The sequence below is a fragment of the Oncorhynchus clarkii genome, chromosome 12, assembly GCF_045791955.1.
Source record: "Oncorhynchus clarkii lewisi isolate Uvic-CL-2024 chromosome 12, UVic_Ocla_1.0, whole genome shotgun sequence".
In the NCBI taxonomy this organism is placed as follows: Eukaryota; Metazoa; Chordata; class Actinopteri; order Salmoniformes; family Salmonidae; genus Oncorhynchus; species Oncorhynchus clarkii.
The window spans coordinates 58,308,325-58,329,733 of NC_092158.1; the positions used below are offsets into that span (position 1 = coordinate 58,308,325).

At 42.8% G+C, this 21,409-nt stretch overlaps 1 protein-coding gene across 1 annotated transcript; it reads right to left on the reverse strand.

Annotated features, from left to right (window-relative positions):
* On the reverse strand, positions 1–9,452 carry LOC139422489 (scavenger receptor cysteine-rich domain-containing group B protein-like). The gene is made up of 10 exons (XM_071173652.1): positions 9,326–9,452; positions 6,394–6,441; positions 4,753–5,055; positions 4,489–4,557; positions 3,083–3,397; positions 2,855–2,938; positions 2,466–2,534; positions 1,941–2,255; positions 746–820; positions 1–528 (listed from the first exon to the last, which is right to left on the reverse strand). Exons 1-10 carry the CDS (start codon positions 9,450–9,452, stop codon positions 212–214), a joined length of 1,722 nt encoding a protein of 573 aa, XP_071029753.1. The 3' UTR covers positions 1–211.
* Positions 9,453–21,409: the final 11,957 nt, after the last annotated feature.

Consider the following 21,409-nt stretch of genomic DNA (forward strand, 5'->3'; position numbering starts at 1 on the left):
ATAATATTTAATCATATATCATCATATGTTAGTTTCTTTGCTTGTTTGTTTGTTGTTGTTGTAGTCTTCCTTATGTTTGGCATTGGGATGAGCTGTTATTTACATAATGTTTACAAGTCCCGGGTTGTGCTACCCATGGCGCCCGTCCTATTAGTTGGCAGTGGAGTTGGGAGGAGTTTGGCGGCTCCATGGCGGCGAATCACTGCTGGAATCACGACAGTGAGCAGGTGACGCCGGCGTCTTCAGAGTGGTCACAGTTGTGCACTTCCCAGGATATGTGGGAGCACTGCTGGAGCGAGGCCTCAGAGCCGCTGCACTTCAGATTGTCCAGGAGGATGGTGCCGCTGCCGGGCCCAAAGAAGGCCTCCACACGGGCCGTAGCAGCCTCCCCACAGCCAAGCTGACGACACACCACCTGGGCATCAGGCATGTCCCAGGCATCGTCGCACACCGTACCCCATTCCGCCCCTGAGAACATCTCCACCCGGCCCTCGCAGCGGTGCTGCCCGCCCACCAACCTCGCCAGGCCTAGAGGGAGAGACAGGGTAGAAACAGTCACATATACTGGAGCAAATAAACATTAAACACTAGAGACACATATCACATACCTGATCCTAAGACATGATTGAAGTATGATGCATTACATAAGACTGCCTCTGACAAGTGATGCTGGGAAGGTGTGTTGATCTTTGGATACCGTGAAACCCAGAACATGTAGCTAAACCTCAACAGGTACAAGACTCACCTTCACTTGGTGGTCTAGTGGTGGGCGTTCTCTCTGTCATCCCGAAGTCATTTCCAGGTCCCACAAGCTGAAAGGCTGGAGAAGGAGAAGGAGGGGAAGACAGTATGAGACTTTAATCTGCTGTGTATGTTTCCCAAGGGAGTGGTCATCTACTTGAGAACAACTGTTGATACAGTCCTATCAGAACAGTATGAAGCACTCAAAACATTGTAATGAGTTAATCAAGTGATCAGTTAATCAGATATATCAGAAGAAAACTGCTCCAGAAGTGAACTTAGTGATTCCCTTATCATCTCACTCAGAAATCAAAGGTTCACTTTTTCACCTAGTCTGCTCTACTAACCATGATTTGATGTAGACCTGAGTAACAGGAATGAAGTCTTTGTCTCTTTCATTCTTTCTTTCTCTACTGTTTGTCTTATTTGTCCTTAAAGAATGGAGGTTTAGCCTGCAGGCTGCCAGTGAAGCTAATGACCCTTGACTTCTCCACTCTATATTTCATGCCACCCAGCTACTCCACCCTGCACGTTAGAGGCTGCTGCCCTATACAGTATACATAGACATGCAATCCCTGGCCACTTTAATAATGGAACACTAGTCACTTGAATTCTGTTTGCATACTGCTTTACTCATCTCGTATGTATATACTGTTTTCTATTTTACTGTATTTAGCCAATGCCACTCCGACGTTGCTCGTCCTAATATTTACATATTTCTTAATTCCATTCTTTTACTTTTAGATTTGTGTATTGTTGTGAATTGTTAGATACTACTGCACTGTTGGAGCTAGGAACGCGAGCATTTCGCCTCACCCGCAATAACATCTGCTAAATATGTGTGTGATCAATACATTTGCTTTGATTTGATGCCCTTTGGACCATCTGGGCGGGCGCCTGCTCCTCAGAGACCAACACTCACACAGTTAAATGCACCAGCTCAGCAGGGAAGAGGAGAGATGGATGACTGTGGGGATGGTGTCTATGGGGTGACTGTGTGAGTAACTGTGAGCGAAAGCTACAGAGGAGTTTTGTGTGTGTTCATTTGAGTGCGTGTGTGTATTTACATGACTATGTGCCTAGCTGTCTCAGTCTTAACAAGTCACTACTGCAGCAGTACTGCCTGCAGCAGATCAACATATACATTTCTGATTCGCATCGTGCAACAGTTATATTGCCACAGTTCCAGTCGGTCTTACGTGTACAGATGACTCCAGCGTCTTCATGATGTCCACAGTTGTGCTGTCCCCAGCCCAGGTGGAAACAAGCCGACAGCTCCCCTTCACTGCCCCTACAGTCCACATTGTCCAGAAGGATGGGGCCCGAGCCGTAGCCGAAGTAGGCCAGGACCTTGGCAGAGATGGCAGGGCCACAGCCCAGATGCCTACACACCACCTGGGCATTGGGCAGATCCCAGTCATCGTCACACACCGTGCCCCACTGGTTGTTGTGGAACACCTCCACACGGCCCTGGCAGCTGCTGTTACCATTCACCACGCGGATGGTGGGCCGCTCTGGAGGAGGAGAAGGAGAGACACAGGGGTATGAGGGGATGAGGAGAACATTCTTCATGGAGAGGTTCATCGAAAATGGTGGCACTGTGCCTCCCTGTTGCACAACTTAATATTTGTGAATAATCAGCCAATATTATAATAACTGATATATGAGTTTAGAGTGCATTAGCGGGAGTTTATAATTATCACATGAGGGTGCAACATCATTACCTCTTGTTGTCATAGCAACCGTTGTCACAGCCGTAGTTGCTTCGGTGACTAATTCTGTTTGGTCGGTTACTAGAACAATAGGAGAAATGTATTAGAATCAGAATGATGAGTCAGTTTACACATATGCAAGCTGATGCCTACAGTACACAGCAGAGGGTTTTCCATCTACTGATTTACATGCTCCACTACCACCATTGATTGAGTGGCGCTGCTGAGTCACAGATTTTAGACAGAGAAACCTATAGAGGAAACAGCACCGTCTGTTGCTCATAGGATAGAGGTGCAGCAGTGTGGCCTGATGATATGGGTCTGATGAGGGCCTACACTGGAGCTGTTATTGCTATTGTAGTACTGCAGTACATGAAAACGGAAATGACCTCAACAATTACCTGCAGTGCTGGCAGTCTGAAAGAATCCCCTTCCCATGCCCATGGTTTCAGTGTTCATAGGAGGAACGGTAGTGGATCCTGAGCCTGCACAGATAAAACAGACATGAATAGCAGATATTAAAAATAGTGTTAAAGCAATTAGCAACATGAATTTAAGAAAGAGAGAGCGAGAGTGACAGTGAGAGAGAGAGAAAAAAGAGACAGAGAGAATAAGAAAAAGCTTCTCACCTGAACAGATAACCCCAGCGTCCTCATGATGTCCACAGTTGTGTATCCCCCAGCCCAGGCTGTAGCACTTACTCAGCTGGTTCTCGTAGCCATTACAGTTGACGTTGTCCAGTAGAATCAGGCCTGTCCCGTAGCCAAAATAGGCGTTGGTGGTGGAGGAAACGGCATGGCCACAGTATATCTGCTGGCACACCACCCCTGCGTCTCTCATACCCCAGTCGTCATCACACACCGTCCCCCAGCTGCCACGGTAGTAGACCTCCACCCGTCCCTGGCAGTAGTCCAGTCCACCAACTAACCGGATTGTACCATCTCCTAAAATATAGGGGAGGGGAGGGATTCATCACCATTCCATACATCTTCTCAGTCTAAGCCTGGCTTCATTCTGACATACAGTACACAGTGGCATAAGATCCTTCAAACTGAATATCTCTCTGTTTCACTATTTAGCTTGGATTCCAGGCTAGATTTATTGAGATCTTGTGTGCAGATGTTGTCTTTATACAACACATTGAATAAACATTCTGTGTTGAGCATGTGTTCATTCTTTTTCAGTTCATTTTCTGTCCCTCTGTGACAGTGTTTGTAGACAGGTTGGCTGACAACATCACGAAAATTGAAAAGTTGAAACAATACCAAAGTGTCCTCCCTGCCACTGTTTTGGTAAAAGGCTAAGGGATAGGGCTGGAGAAGTATAACCACTCTCAAATCCATAGATAGCAAAATTATAGTTTTAAGGCCCTGTGCAGGCAAAAACAGGATTTTCCTATGTTTTATATATTTAAACACTACGAGGTTGGAATAACACTGAAATTGTGAAAATGATGATAATGCCCTTCATACGCAAGCGCTGTTTGAAAAGACTGCCTGAAATTTCAGGCCTGTTTTGCTGCGATGGAGTTTTGGCCTGACTGGTAACATCACCAGGCAGTAAATTAGTTAATAGACCAATGAGAAAGACAATAGAGTTTCAAACCTTTGTGCCAATAACAGCTAGTTTTCAGTTTTACCCTCCCCACTGAGACCACTCTCAGACAGTCCTATCTAAATTCTTGATTGAGAAATTGCTCTTTGCTAAGAAGCACATTTTAATTGAAAACATTAAGAGTAAGGTACTTAAATGTGACCTAGAAATGATTTGATATTGAGATAAAAACAGCTGCATTGGACCTTTGAACATGTTTTGAGGCTATACAGTGTTTGTTTCCATTTTGAAGTTGTATTCTTCAAGAATTAATGAGTACATATCGTTGATTTAAAAATGGATGTAGCAACTGCAGATTGGCCCTTTATTAAACCTATTAAGTGAATAAAATAAACCCTTCTTGAATCAATTTTGTTTACTTCTTTTGTGTGTGTGTTTGACTGAAATTAGAGAGAAATAAATAAATTAAATGATCACTTACTTAACCCTGAGTTTCGCCTAGACGGAGTGGTGGGCTCGCCCATGCCCCGTGACTCCAGCACTGATGTATCTGAGGAGAGACGAGGGAAAAAAGGAGGGGAAAATTATGTTTTTATTAGTGAAAATAGATTATTGTATCAGTCACCAGGGATATGTCCCTCTTAGAGATCTTAGAGATCCTTATAAATTGTAAAGACCCTACCTATAGAAAAGGAATTAGAACAGTTATAGACTAGATTTTTATATATATCTCTATGGGCCCTACCTTTGCATGTGACAGACACGTCCTCATAGTGGTAACAGTTGTGGATGCCCCAGCCCAGACTTCCACACTGTCCCAGGTCTGTCTCCCCTCCTTTGCAGTCTACATTGTCCAGCAGGACGGGCCCTGAGCCCTGGCCATACTCTGAGATGCTGCCCACCACCATGGCCAGACCACAGTCCAACTGCCGACACACCACGTTGGCATCTACCATGTCCCAGTCGTCATCACACACTGTACCCCATGTCCCGTTGTGCCAAACCTCCACACGCCCCTCACACCTGTTACGCCCGTTCACCAGACGCACTGGAGAGGAGAGGGAAGAGTGATCCAAAGATACACTGTCAGCGAGATACAAAATAATATTACCAGACGCACTGAAGAGGGGGGAGGATTCACTGAGGAATCAGCAATCAGGACAGCTGACCTCCCTGCTCTCTCCCACGCCGATGCTGATGTCATGAATGTTACTGTAAGTGTGTGATGTTGTCATATTATCCTGTCAGGAGGCTGGTTTCTAGATCTCATTTAAGTTCATTCAAACCTTGTCCTTTTACTCACTTTGACTACACGCTAGCCACTCTTTTTGTATTCTACATGTGCCACACAACATAGAACAAAAGTCTGTGCAAGCACATAAAAAGCCTACTGTCTGTGGGACAGTATACTGTGTGTTACTGTCTGGAAATATCACTATCATATAATGATAGTTAATAGTGACAAGAATCTGTTTAGAATAGCTTGTGTAATCCCTTCCACCTTCCAATTTAAGGAACAAAATAAGACTAAACAAGCCACGAGAGAGAGAGGGAGAGATGGAGAGAGAGAGATAGAGTGAGGGATCGAAGGAGATGGCGAGAGAGAGAGAGAGAGAGAGAGAGAGAGAGAGAGAGAGAGAGGGAGAGAGAGAGAGAGGGAGAGGGAGAGGGAGAGAGAGAGAGAGAGAGAGGGAGAGAGAGAGAGAGGGAGAGGGAGAGAGAGAGAGAGAGAGAGAGAAGGAGAGTGAGAGAGAGAGGGGGAGGGAGAGAGAGGGAGAGAGAGAGATAAGGAGAGTGAGATAGAGAGGGAGAGGGAGAGGGAGAGAGAGAGAGAGAGAGAGAGGGAGAGAGAGAGAGAGAGAGAGAGAGAGAGAGAGAGAGAGAGAGAGAGGGAGAGAGAGAGAGAGAGAGAGAGAGAGGGAAAGAGAGAGAGAGAGAGAGAGAGGGAGAGAGACGGAGAGAGAGAGAGAGAGGGAGAGAGAGAGAGAGAGAGAGAGAGAGAGGGAGAGAGAGAGAGAGAGAGAGAGGGAGAGAGAGAGACAGAGACAGAGACAGGGAGAGAGAGAGAGAGAGAGAGAGAGAGGGAGAGGGAGATGAAGCACACACTGTAGCAGAATAAGTCATTCCGGGGGATTAGGTAAATTGAGAGCAAAGGGAAGTGACCTTGTTGTAGTGTCCCTGGGGCACTGATCTATCTCTCGCTCTCTCCTTTTCCTTCCTTTTCCCTCCCTCCTTCCCTCTCTCTCGCTTCACAAGTTAAGTTTGATAGTCTTTTATTCATGAGTTGGATGTGGACATGTATTTGTTGAACATGGGTACTTCAGACAGACAGAAGGTGTGGTGGATGTGGTGAGAGTTGGCGGGAGCCCAGCAGCGCATTGCCAACCTTGAGAATGCGTTGTCTTCATGGCAGTCATCGTCGTTGTGCTATTGGCTGGAAAAGAGGGAGGAAGGAGAGAGAGAAAGAGGGAGAGACTTTGGTCAAATGATTTGTTGAAAGGAGGTTCTTGGCCCTTCATAGTTACTGTATTCTGTATCTACTATATCTATTTTCCTGTCATTCGAGACGCAGCTTGAAAACGCAGCAGGAAGCCTATTTAAACCATGTAGCTAAACCAGCTAAGAAGTCTAACATAGAAATATGTATTGAAGGTTGACACGTTCCAGTTTGTGAACTTTGGGGGTTTTCGTTTTGAGAATGGAAACATAAAAGTTACCAAAATAATACCCACTGTCTCTTTTATTTTTAATAAGGTTTTATTTTGTTACAATCACTGTAGAGTTGGATGTGGAACTGGGCACTTCAGTCACCCTCAAGTCTACTTGGGTTTGACGCTAGAAGCTTGGCACACCTGTATTTGGGGAGTTTCTCTCATTCTTCTCTGCAGATCCTCTCAAGCTCTGTCAGGTTGGATGGGGAGCATCCCTGCACAGCTATTTTCATGTCTCTCCAGAAATGTTCAGGTCTGGACTCTGGCTGGGACACTCAGGGACATTTAAAACTTGTCCCGAAACCACTCCTATCTTGGCTGTATGCTTAGGGTCGTTGTCCTTATGGAAGGTGAACCTTCGCCCCAGTCTGAGGTCCTGAGTGCTCTGGAGCAAGTTTTCATTGAGGATCTCTCTGTACTTTCCTCTGTTCATCTTTCCCTTGATCCTGACTAGTCTCCCATTCCCTGCCGCTGAAAAACATCTCCACAGCATGAGGCTGCCACCATCATGTGTCACCATGGTGGGGTTGGGATGTTTCCTCCAGATGTGATGCTTGACATTCAGGCCAAAGAGTTAAATCTTGGTTTCATCAGACCAGAGAATCATGTTTCTCATGGTCATATTCCTTTAGGTGTCTTTTGTCAAACTCCAAGCGGGTGTCATGTGCCTTTTACAGGGGAGTGGCTTCCCTCTGGCCACTCTACCATAAAGCCCTGATTGGTGGAGTGCTGCAGAGATGGTTGTCCTGAGTGTCAGAGGGATGATCGGGTTCTTGGTCACCACCCTGACCAAGGCCCTTCTCCCCCGATTGCTCAACTTCTTTAATTTAAGAATTATTTGGTACCCTTCCCCCAGATCTGTCCCTCTACACTATCCTGTCTCGGAGCTCTACGGACAATTCCTTCGACCTCACGTCTTGGTTTTTTCTCTGACATGCACTGTCAACTGTGGGACCTTATATATGTGTGCCTTTCCAAATCCTGTCCAATCAGTTGCATTTATCACAGGTGGACTCCAATCAAGTTGTAGAAACATCTCAAGGATGATCAATGGAAACAGGATGCACCTGAGCTCAACTTCGAGTCTCATAGCAAAGGTTCCGAATACTTATTTAAATAAGGTATTTCTGTGTTTTATTTTTTATACATTTTCTAAAATCTCTATAAACCTTTTTTTCTTCTCGCTTTGTCAATATGGGTTATTGTGTGTAGATAGATGAGGAAAAACATACATTTTATCCATTATAGAATAAGGCTGTAATGTAACAAAAACTGGAAAAAGTCAAGGGGTCTAAATACTTTCTAAATGCACTATATGTCTTTGACTACGCATTAACCAAACATCTGATAAAAGTCAATACAGATATAATTATTGAACACCTTTTCTCCCAACATTTAGCAACCACACAGATTCTATAGGGTTGGGCTGTGTTTAGTACTGTGTTGACAAACATCTAAGCCTCATTCACTTGGCTATATTGGTATGACTGTGAGAAATCTGGAAATACTCTGTGTTATTCCTCAGGTTCCTTTACTGGGACTTGGTGGCCTGTATGTCTGGGACCATAAAGTTTGAGGACATCAACTGTGTCTTATAGGGGAAGTATAAAGCCACTGAAACTGTGGTTTCTGGTTACCTGCCTCACAAAGAGAATAGAGGAACCTTTCTAAACATTATGCCAAAAATAGGTAAATTCACCCCTTGAAGACTACCTGGCTCACTGAAACTAAAGGCCCTAAACACGTTAACAGTTATGTTATGTTCGCTATGTGGGTTGGTTATTGAAAGCGTCCTGGTATTAGAATATGGTGTTTCTTTGTTTTTGTCATATGTATTCATAAGACTGAAATCTGGGGTGGAAACAGTAACGTTACGTGCATTTCAGAAAAGATGGGTCAGTAAAACGAGAAGAGATTGACTTGGAAATACTCACTGGATATGGCTCGTCTGCTGATTTTGGTCATATCTTTTGAAATCAGAAAATAAAGAGCAGTATGTCAGGGCACAAAGAGATGTCTTAGATACCACAGCAATCCAATGCCTATTTGAAGTTTGTAAACATGTTATATTTTTAGCAAGGGGTCCGTTCGATCCATAAAGTCCAAAGTAGTATAATCAATAACTACTCAGTCATTCCCGACCGTATCCCTGTTCCGAACAACTAGCAGAATGTTTGTACTTCAAAGCCTAACTGGGTAACAGCTACTAAAGGCAGGCAGTCCTACGGGGACTTGTTCCTCTGTCCCAAGTACACCCAGGTACACCAGATTCTCTAGCTCTGTTACATACACATGTAAATGTTCTGACTTATTCAGCTCATGACTAGGAAAATCATGACAGATCTGTCTCTTTGCAGTACATATCAAAACTAATTTCCCCCACCAATTTATCTGCAAGGAGGGAGCATTACTTGAGCTGGTGTAATGTTGGTTAATTCACCCACCCCCCAAAGCCCTCTTTTGCCCCCCCCCCACTCCTCCCCCAACCACCCTTTCCACCCTCACCCCCCAACCCCCTCCACACACACAGCCCAGACAACTATGGGGTTTAAAAACGATAGTCTCCCAATTCAAAATGAGCAGTGGTGAAATAGCACGTACACTCACCGATCTGCAGAATCCCACTGATGCCCACCAGTAGCAGGGAACCTAGCAGGGACAACAGCAGCCAGACAACCACTGTCCAGCCTCCACATGGTTTACGCACACAATCTGCTACGCGCTGCCCTCGCATGGCTCGCTGTCTGACTGACGCTCCAATCAGTCTGGGTGCCTGGTGGAACACACACTTACACACACAACCAATCAGTGCACAGGACTCTCTATCTCCGTCTCTGTCTCTGTCTATGTCTCTGTCTCTGTCTCTGTCTCTGTCTCTCTATCGCTCTCACACACACATTACCTACCTTCCTGCCTTTTTCTGTTTCTCTTCACTGCTGAAACAGTCCTGGACCCCTAATACTGGTAGTCACTGCCCACCACTAGTCTACTGCTACTAATCATAATCAATAACCATTGTATTCCCAACATAGTATTGAATAGCTGTTTCTAGTGCAACCCCCTGCAGCCAAATGACTATACAGTAGTGGGGAGTTAGTATCGATGATAGTATCAGGCAAGTGAAGCTTATTGGTTGGAAGTTGGAACATAAATAGTTTCCAAAAACCATGCACTGAACTGAAACCGGTGTGTGTGTGTGTGTGTATGTGTGTGTGTATGTGTGTGTGTGTGTGTGTGTGTGTGTGTGTATGTGTGTGTGTGTGTGTGTGTGTGTGTGTGTGTGTGTGTGTGTGTGTGTGTGTGTGTGTGTGTGTGTGTGTGTGTGTGTGTGTGTGTGTGTGTGTGTGTGTGTGTGTGTGTGTGTGTGTGTGTTCCAGTGATGGAGAGGAGAGGTGTGAGTGGGCACGCCATGCTGTGTCTCTGTGTCCACTCCAGATTGATTGGCACTAAAACAACTCCCAGTGTGCCCCAGGACCTGCTGGAGCATGAAGCCGACTGGCCCATTTCCCCAGGCCAAAATGGCTGCTTAGCTGCCTACTACACTGCCACCCCACCCCACCCCCCTGCACACTGGCTGGCTGCTAAAACACTGGGCACAGAGAAACTGTTGTGACCTGTGGTGAGCATGCTGGTACAAAATGGATACCAGTGCCATGCATCACCCAGGTGGCAGTGAGTGGACATGTGCCACCGCTACCCCAACAGAGTGGCAAACATTATATTTTCTTTTCAAATTTGTCTATTCTGTACTACGGAGGGCAGTAAGTAAGGGATGCCAGTAGTTATACAGTATGTCTAGAAGGCGTAGACAGTACGGGTGCATCCAAGCTGCGACTAAGAGACTGATAAACAGCTTCTTTCTCCGGTACCCTGCCCTGAACCACCTGCTATACTAGGAAGCACAAAAAAACGTGACCAAAGAATCTGGTTTCATAGGGAGCAGCAAGAAACATTGCAAACTGCTGCTGCTGCTTGATTTCTCTTGATTTTGCCAACAAAGCTCTTGCCTGGAGGGATGTTTGTTTTTCAAAATAGGTCTGACTCCAGTAATAAACTCTTTAATTGCATAGAACTATTGTCCTGAAATCACATCCTCATGCTCATATTTATCCACTGAATTCTGAAGAAAAGTTTGGTTTGTATAATTGTTTGAAAAAGCGGTAAGCAATCTAAATTGAAATATTTTCAAACGTCTTTTTTTGAGGAACATTTTTGTTTTGCCTATGTCTGATCAGACTTTTGGGTTGGTTGTGTGTCTTTGTATTGTACCAAAAGCCTCTTTGACCTTACAAAGGAATGTGTACTAGTTAGTTTGGGGACTGGGGATGGATGATGAGGGGAGAAGGAGAATATGATATTGGCCCCTGGAGATAGTGGACATTCCGAGCCCAGGGGCCAACAAAAAGACATTTCTGCTGTCTGTGGTCCCGATCGTCAGGCCTAAACGCTGCTTCCTGCAATCTGTCACTGGAACTCTCCGAAACGCTTAGGCAGCCGATGACACCACAGGGGCGCCTCTCGGCTCCTGGGAGAATAGGAGGAGAGGGGGGTAAGCAGCAGCTAGAAGGGGAGGGTGGCAAGACCAAATTCACCTGCTCCTCTACCTGTAGATATGTGTCCAGTTCAGTTGGATTCTGCCCATATGTTGTAGTATAGTGTAGCTACACTGTATATTACCATAGCAGATACTGTAATGCACTGTAAATACACTGACAGGTCAGCGAGGCCAAGTATCCTCCTTTAACACCCTTCAGCACCAATCAACAGCTTAACAAACCCACTAACCTTGACCCTGTTCAACTACACCAACCCTGGCCAATGCATTTGGAGCCTCTACCCTGTGTTATTTAATTTAATTGTATTGACGGCCATATTGCATGTATGGAAGGCCATGACATTAAGTTGAAAGGTGAAAGGCAGGAGGGAGGAGGTTGTGGAGAGCAGAGGCAACCAGAGGTCATTGTGCTGTCCAATTAGGAAGCAGGGATTTTAATGCGGAGCAGCCCAGCACCATGGCTGTTCCATTGGGCACAGCGTGCTAACAAACCGCTCAAAACCCTGGGACAAATGGTTCAGTTATGAGGGATGAAAAATAATCTAGTCCCCAATGTTGTATTTTTCAATACTCCATTCATAACGGGATGTAGCGCAGATCCGCCGGGGAATAATGTTGCCTTTTGTGTCGGCTGTGCTTCCCCTCCCTCCTCTTTGCCCTGCGCCCCTGAGAAATAGCTGAAAGATCCTCTGCCCCATGAAAATACCCCTGAACGTCCGAGATAACCAGGAATATAACACTCTGACTCTCTCTCACGGTCACTCACACTAAAAGGGAGGAATTTTGAACCCTTTAAATTCAGATTCTTTGCATCGGTTGACAGGTCTATCTGCCCCTTGTCCATTTCCATGGGTAACATCATCCCCGCATTGCATATTTCTTGTTCTTTGCCCATTAAGACGTGACAAATAAGACAGAAGAGTCATATCTTCAATCAGTTATTGACAAAAAGAAAATCATTTTCATGCTAACATAGGGTTGTAGAGTTATAATTGGCTATAATTGTGATATTATTTAGTAATTTTCCAATTACAATGCCCTTTAGAAATCCCTCAATTATTTATGTTCTTGTTTCATCCACTGAAATATTATTTGATTAACTACAGATTGAATATAGTTATACAAAATCACTGTGGTGAGACATTCAAAAGGCACATTTCATGCTACTTTCCAATCACTGGCTTGAAATATAATATATATTTAAACTAAGAGTTAGGATAATGTGCAATTTGAAAAATGTACCAAACATAAAGAAATTATAAGAATTTTCAAAGATACCTGGAATAAAAGTTGCTCTCTTTTCCCACAGGATAAATAAAATAAAATAAATTTCCAAAAATATCTACAAACAAATTGTCCTTCGATTTTCTGATGGCAGGTAGCTCACAGAACAGTTCCCCAACTCTCGCAGCAGAAAAACATAGGAACTTTGTGTGGAAATAGAGGGAGAAAAAAACAGTCGTCCGGCTCTACAAGTACCAAGCTGTCTTTCATCTCCTTCACCTTTCCGTGATTATAAGTACCTGGCTTCAGTGACAAGTTTTACTTAAAACAATAAAGACAACAGCATTGTATGTTAATATCCTAATGCCCCGCGACTGCCTATGGTTAGAAGAAGCAGAAGAGAAAAAAAGGAAATGTTGAAAGCCAACCCTTCACATGTACATCTCCAGTTTCAGCTAGCGCTCATTCAAGGTGCGGTCTTCCTCATCTAAGGGACTGTACAGTCACAAGGGGAGAATATGGAGGAGAGGGCAGTGGCTGTGGCCGTGTGCATGTGTGTGTGTGTGCGTGCGTGTGCGTGCGTGTGTCTCCCACCCACAGTCACAATAGTAAAGTAACACAGTGTGAAACTGATTCAATGTTTCAGGTTCAGAGATTTGAAATAGAATGAAAACAAATGAAAACAAAGAAACAAAAATGGACTCAAATATGATTGCAACAGCATTCAAACATGAGACACATCTACAGGACACTGAGAGAGGTATATGTTTTTGTATAAGAGCACAAGCATGACATGATAACTGGCAGGTCTACAAAGTAGAAGTTTCCATGAGTTGTGAGTTCAGGTACGCCTCCGCGCAACAGCAAACCAAGGAAAGTAAGAGGGGTGCTCGACAACAATGACAAAATCCAACAAAAGAGCTTACCATGAAAAACTGGCAAAAGGTCTAATTCGAGGCAGAAAGAAGTTGGAGCACTGAACAAAAACGGCAAAAGTCAGAGATGAATTTTATCCATTGTTCAGGATGAGTACAGGTGACTGATGCTTCCTTCCTCGAATAAGTCCTTTTTCATTGTAAGTCCATTTGTTGGATTTCCATGATGTGTCTTTGGTCACACGATACTTCCAGCACTCACTGAAATAGACCCCCCCCCCCAGCCACTTTCTGGGGGGTTCCATTTTTCTCATAATCAGAATAATTATTTTTAAGTCATAAGAGCACATTTGCTGTGAGGTCAATACAGTACTTGACCTTTTTACTGTACTCTCAATACCTCTGAACATAAAACCATTTACAGTATACTGTATCGTAAGGAACTTTGTACCAGGATCATGGAGTCGATATCAGTGACAATATTATATTAATTTGAAGAACTGAGGTATTGACGGGGTGGCCTGTTACAATAAATCACAAAACAATGCAACCAAATATAGCTCTTATCTCTGCTACTGGTCCGATGCATTGCTACAAGAACAGGAAGGTTGAAAAGATAGTAGTAGCAGTAACCCTACAATCATACAGTACAAGCCGAAACAGGAGGCCTCCATCCTCCAATTGCGTATTTTTCACACAAGAAAAAGCCCTGGGCCCCCCATCCCTCGGCTGAATTGAATTGAGCCTCAGCAGAGAAACGTGGCTAGCTGCTCAGGCTCATTGTTAAGGTTCTCAAGTGCCAATGGATCACAAATTCTCTAACTGAGATATTAGCTGTTAGTCGGATCATTTCGTAACCTGCTTGTGAGAGAAAAGGAAAAGCTAGCAAAAGCTAAAGCAACATGGTGCCATTATAAACACCACTACCCTCCTTGATCACTACTTCTCTTAATGCCACCACTGACTACAATATTAACAAATGCTACATACGACAACTACCACTGATAATCTATTCATATAACATACATTCACCCCATTATTAGAGCCCTTGATAAAGAAAATAAATAATAAAAAATACTGAGCTATATCGTATAATCAAAAAACTGTTTTATACTAATACAATTGCTCAGAAAAGGATTCATATTTATTTTCTCAGAAAGAGGTGTCAAAATGATTGCGTACCCTCCCCTTGCTAGGGTGACGGCACCAAGTTTTTTTTTATATATATATCATGTTTTTGAGATCGGAGAACCTATTGGAAGGGATCTTAGACCATTCTTCCATGCATAATCTTTCCAGATCATTGATATCTTTTGGTCTGCGCTTACGGACTGCCCTCTTCAATTCAAACCACTGATTTGTGGTCAGTCCGGAGACTGACACTGCCATTGTAAAAAAAATATTTTGTGGTCAAATAACTATTTCTTTGTGGATTCTGATGTGTGCTTAGGGTCATTGTCTTTCTGGAAGTTCCACTCGCAGCTAAGTTTCAGCCTCCTGGCAGAGGCAACCAGGTTTTTGTCTCAAATGTCTTGGTACTGGGTAAAGTTCATGATGCTGTTGACCTTATCAAGGGCCCCAGGATCAGTGGAAGCAAAATAGCCCCATAACATCAAAGATACACCACCATATTTTGCAGTAGGTATGAGGTCATTTTCTGCATATGCATCCTTCTTTCGACACAAACCCTTCACTGGTTTGCATGGCCAAAGGCCTCTATTTTTGACTCATCTGGTAAATAGCACCCAGTTCAAAACCAAGTGCCAATGCCGTTTAACTCCAGGAGTTTACACTTGTTGATTGCTCTCAATAAAGCCTTTTTTTCAGGCAACCCTTCCAAAGAGCCTATTGGCATGGGGGTATCTAATTGTAGATTTGGAGACATTGTGACCCTAAGATGCAAACTAATTCTGTAATTCTCCAACTGTGGCCCTTGCCTCCTGAACCATCTTGCTCACTGTGCGTCGGGACAAGATACACAGGCATCCTGTTCCAGTGGTTTTAAACTTCTTAATTATTGCCCTAATGGAGGTAAGTGGTATATTTATTTGCTGCTCTTTTTTTTTACCCATTGTTGGATTCATGAAGGTCAACAATCATTCGTCTCTTTTAGTTTTTAAGTTCTTTGCCTTTCCCATGGTGATGGATGACAAATGTTTTTTACATGTGTGTTACCTCATTTTTAAACCTCAGTGAGACAGGAAGCCATGGAAGGCCACAATACAGTTCCTTAAAGTAACTGCCCAGTGATAATCTAACTTTTAAAAGTTCATATTCTGTTAACTCATACCCAAATAAGTTGTTGTCTCATCCTGTACTTGTATACTCTGCCATCCAGGACCTCTATACCAGGAGGTGTCAGAGGAAGGCCCATAAATTGTCAAAGACTCCAGCTAGCCAAGCCATAGAGTGTTCTCTCTGCTACTGCATGGCAAGCGGTACCAGCGCACCAAGTCTGGAACCAACAGGACCCTGAACAGCTAATCCAATGGCTACATGGATTACCTGCATTGACCCTTTTTTGCACTAGCTCTCTTGCACATTGGACTCTTCCCACTCACTCACACATACTTAAACTGACACCCCAACACACAAATAACATTTTATTTGATTCTATTTGATCGATTTGTGGCCAAAGCATACATTGGAGAAAAAATCACTTCAAAAAACTTTACCTCAACTTCACAAGTATCTCAAACAGACCGTTTTATGCTTGCAATTTACTCATAGAACATGATGCCATCTCCCTGAGGTGGATCAGCTGGCCAATCAGTGTGGTCTAGATGAGGATGAGCTGGCCAATCAGTGTGGTCTAGAGGAGGATGAGCTGGTTAATAAGCAAAATATTTTTTTATGACTGGTACAGTATATGTAAACACCATTCTGTTGTTGGAGTACACCCACACCATTCCAACATAGAAAAGCTGATTTTTAACATACTTAATTACCACTGTTTGGAAGGAAAACTATTTACCTCATATGTGACTCATTTCAGGAAACTAGGCGTATGTTGTGCCTCACTACTTCAAATGAGAGCCTTTTTAAAGTACATTGAAAAAAAAATCTAAATGCATTTTTGCGGCAGAAATGCCTTCTGGAAGATGTGAAGTTTCATGTGCCTTAATAACAAACTTATATGCCATCTGTAAATATGAATAAAATTGTTAAATTACGAGCCTAGTTGGTTTAGCCACAGAAAAAGACAGCAACATTCCAGCTAGCTGTGATTGGCTGAAATAATGAATGGGCTGGACATGCCGAGAGATGAGTTTGGATTGGTCTGCCATGTAGCGCGCTTTTGTCTATTTGAGCAGGTAATCCTTTCTAACACAGCTTTTTTTGAAAGATATCATGTAGTAGAACTGCAAAAGTGTTGCTCTCCACTTTCTGGAGGACAGAGTGTTGAAATTAGTGGAATTAAAGTATGATAGCTAAGGGGATGGAGAAAACACCTGTCTCCGGATTACATCTTCAAACTAAGGGCAACCATGGGATCCATGACAGAGCAGGAGAAGCATCCATCCATGTATGATAGTCTAGGTAGCTGCATTTTCAGATATTACACGTTTCTAATTTTGTCAGAAAGTCGTTTTTATTTCAAGTTTAAGTGTACTATTAGCTAGCTAGCTAACGTTAGCTGGCTGGCTCGCTAGCTAACGTTACGTGTAGGATCTGTTGAACCTGGACCTGGTTGGTTAGATACCTGCAGATTCATGCAGGGAAGTATAACGTCATAAATTGGAATTATGGTTCATTGTTTAGCTAGCTAGCTAAACTAGATGTCTTAACAAGAGACTCCACTATGCAAGTAACCTTTTCAATAGAATGTGCATGATGTCACTGAGACAACTGTTGATAGACGTAGCTGGTAAACTTTCTCTGGCTATCTACTCCGATTTCAGAGCACTCTCGTCTGAGTGTGACAGAGCGCAGAATAACTGACACATTTACAAACGCTCAACACCTGTTGAATATGGCCGGTGTCAGAAAACATTGGCAAAAAAGCGCAATCAAATTGTTGCCAGCAGCACAGTTGCAGTCACTCTGGATAATATAAAAACAGCCTAGCCAGCTCTGCTAGGGCGAGTGAAATGGTTAGAGTGAGCTGTTCTCTCATTTGTGTCTGGAAGTAGCTGGCAAGCTAGCCAACGTTAGCCAGTTAGCTTGGGTGCTTGACTGCTGTTGTTAGGAGAGAACGCTCGGATGAACCCTATTCCTCGGCCTCACATGCGAATCCTTAAAGAGAGAGGTGGGGCTAAAGCTTAAGAGGGTGAAAACGATGCTGAATGGGTGTAGACAAAGAAGATCTCTCCAGTAGGTGTACCAAAACATTCAGGCCATTCATCCATTTTCTCAAAAGTGAGTTTACAAGTTTATCAATTTTCAAAGCAGAATTTCTTTCCCATTGTTCTTTCCCATTGTTCTTTAACTCACTCATTCATATATCCTTATGTACATATTCTTTATCCCCTCACACTGTGTACAAGACAGTAGTTTTGGAATTGTTAGTTAGATTACTTGTTGGTTATTACTGCATTGTCGGAACTAGAAGCACAAGCATTTCGCTACACTCGCATTAACATCTGCTAACCATGTGTATGTGACAAATAAAATTTGATTTGATTTGATTTGATTTGATTTGAACTGTAGTCTGTAATATACCAATTTCTAGCTTTGAGTCTCTAGTGGCCAGGTCCTCTCTCTCTCTCTCTCTCTCGCTCTCTCTCTCTCGCTCTTGCTCTCTCTCAACAGCTCAGGACTGCCTGCCAGGAAGGTTATGTAAAAAATGAGAGAAAAAAAGATAGAACAAACAAAAGCCACAACGAATCAGAAACGCTCTTGATTGTGTGCCGCCACAGAAATGTGCAAGATGATACAACGTCCAGAATAGGAAGGCACACACAGTGAGAAAGCCTGTGATGGTCTGATAGGAAAATATACATTTTAATTAAAGAGAACCACTCAACATTTAACTAATGGAGAAAAAAATATTTCAGTTGTGGGGGAAATAATCTCCAATCAAACTAGCACTGTTCCCCATTCACTGCCACAGGACAAAATCTGGAAAGCCTGATCTTGAATATTATTGTATGTGCACAGATAATGTAGAATCAACCTCCATTCAGATTTTCAATCCAAAAATCTCTTGATTGATAGAATTGTTATATGAAAAGTGGTGGAGAAGCATAATGTATACTTTCTAGATATCTCAATGTTCTAGATGGAATGAAAACATTGTTTGTTCTTTGTTACCAAAAGGTGCTATGTGTTGTTTTCTATTAAAAAAAGACACTGATCTAACCCTCTCACAGCTATCAAATGCACATCAATGTACATCTATGTACTATCAAATGTAGCTATCACACGTATCATATACAGTACAGCAATAAACCATTCAACCAATCATGCCAGTCCTTCCTCAATCTCAGGCCTCTTGTGTCAGATCAAAAGGGATGCTTACATCACACAAGAACAGATTATTCCTAAAACAAGCTTCAGTTGGTATGAATGCTGTGGAATTTGGCTGAGATCAAAATCAATCATCTTATTTCTGAAACCTCACAACCATCACCATTCATGCCAAGCCTTACCCCATTTCAAGCCTTTTGTGTTTCATCGAAAGATGTATTTACAGTCGTGGCCAAAAATATTGCCACCTTTGCACTTTTTAGTAACTCACAATTTTCCCTAAAAATAAGTTGAAATTTACCAAAGTATTTGTTCTCCACAATTCTTTATTTCACTGTTAAAGTTACAGAGGCTTTGTTTTTGATTCAGAACTTAATATATCAATTTAAATCAGAAAATAAACAAGAAATGGCATCGACAACATTATTTCCATCGATGAGCTTCCTGCACCTCTGTACTGGCAGTTTGGCCCACCCCTCTTATGCAAATTGCTCTAGTTCTCCCAGATTTTAAGGGTGCCTTCTCCCAACTGCTGTTTTTAGATCTCTCCATAAGTTTTTAATTGGATTTAGATCTGGGTGCTTTTTGAAGTGTGTTTGGAGTCATTACTCTCCTGGAAGATCAATTACCTTTCGACGGAGATCCAGCTTTCTGACACTTGATCTGATATTGCGCTCCAAAATGCCTTGGTATTCTCCTGATTTCATGATGCCATGCACACGTTAAAGGCACCCAGTGCCAGGGCAGGAAAGCAACCCCAAAACATCACTGAACATCCTCCACGTTTGACTGTAGGGAAGGTGTTCTTTTCTTTTAAGGCATCATTTTGTTTTCTGTAAATGATGGTGATGGTGTGCTTCACCAAAAAGTTATAATTTGGTCTCATCTGTCCACAGGACATTCTTCCAGAAGGATTTTGTTCAGGTGTGTTTTGGCAAATTGCAGTCGGGCTTTCTTATGTGTCTCTCTCAGCAGTGGGGTCCTCCTGGGTCTCCTACCATATAACTCCATTTCATTGAGTTGACAACGGATGGCGCGAGTTGAAATTGTCGTACCTTGTGACTGAAGGTCAGCTTGAATCTGTGTGGCACTTGCTTTTTCCACCATTTGAAAAAAATCCTTTGCTGCAATCTTCCATCAGGTTTTCTCTTGCGGCCACGTCCAGGGAGGTTGGCTACAGTGACTTGAGCCTTAAACTTCATGATAACATTACGTACGGTGGAAACAGGAACATCAAGGACTATGGAGATGGACTTGTAGCCTTGAGATTGTCCATGCTTGGCTACAATCTTGTGTCTGACCTCCTTGGATAATTCTCTGGTTTTCTTTATTTTCTCTATGATCTTTGCAGTATACACAGCGACACAAAACAGGAGAATGAGTCCTTTTCTCTATTCAAACTGGTTGAATGAGTGATTTCTATATTGCAGGCACCTGCAACTCACCACAGGTGAGTTCAATTCCAAAGTAAAGGAGAAGCATCGGCTTGAGATCTAATTATTTCTAATACTTCTAAAAGGTGCCAATAATATTGTCCGTGCCATTTTAGGATTTCTTTGTGGAATAAGCTAAGATTTAATAAATTATTCTGATTTTTTTTGTTTTGTTCAACTGCAAACCAAAGACATACATATGTGGATACCAAAATATTTTTACATTTCAACAGTTTTCTGGAAGACATAGTGTGTTATTTGAAAAAAGTAAATTGCATGGAATTTGACTGCAATCAAAACCCGTTATTATATTTGAATTGTTCTAATCCTTACACAACTGCTTTATCTTATGCATGCCAACACCTACAGATGCCCAATCTTGGCCCATCTCAGTCCTATTGTGTCTGATCAAAAGGTCGCTTACTTTATATCTATTTTTTGTTGTTGCTCCTTTGCACCCCAGTATCTCTACTTGCACATTCATCATCTGCACATCTATCGCTCCAGTGTTTAATTGCTAAATTGTAATTATTTCGCCACTATGGCCTATTTATTGCCTTACCTCCCTAATCTAACTACATTTGCACACACTGAAAAGTGGGGCAAAAATGTTATTATTTGTGCAAGTTCTCCCACTTAAAAATATGAGAGAGGCCTGTAATTTTCATCAAAGGTACACTTCAACTATGACAGACAAAATGAGAAGAAAAATCCAAAAAATCACATTGTAGGATTTTTTATGAATTTATTTGCAAATTATAGTGGAAAATAAGTATTTGGTCACCTACAAACAAACAAGATTTCTGGCTCTCACAGACCTGTAACTTCTTCTTTAAGAGGCTCCTCTGTCCTCCACTCGTTACCTGTATTAATGGCACCTGTTTGAACTTGTTATCAGTATAAAAGACACCTGTCCACAACCTCAAACAGTCACACTCCAAACTCCACTATGGCCAAGACCAAAGAGTTGTCAAAGGACACCAGAAACAACATTGTAGACCTGCACCAGGCTGGGAAGACTGAATCTGCAATAGGTAAGCAGCTTGGTTTGAAGAAATCAACTGTGGGAGCAATTATTAGGAAATGGAAGACATACAAGACCACTGATAATCTCCCTCGATCTGGGGCTCCACGCAAGATCTCACCCCGTGGGGTCAAAATGATCGCAAGAACGGTGAGAAAAAATCCCAGAACC

Bases quoted from the DNA above. Each gene is read 5' to 3' on its own strand.
- LOC139422489 (XM_071173652.1), bottom strand. From the start codon at position 9,452: ATGCGAGGGCAGCGCGTAGCAGATTGTGTGCGTAAACCATGTGGAGGC. The intron at 5,056-6,393 runs GTTGGCAATGCG...TCTCCTCTCCAG, and splicing joins GAAGACAACGCATTCTCAAG to TGCGTCTGGTGAACGGGCGT. The intron at 3,398-4,488 runs GTAAGTGATCAT...CCTATATTTTAG, and splicing joins TAGGCGAAACTCAGGGTTAA to GAGATGGTACAATCCGGTTA.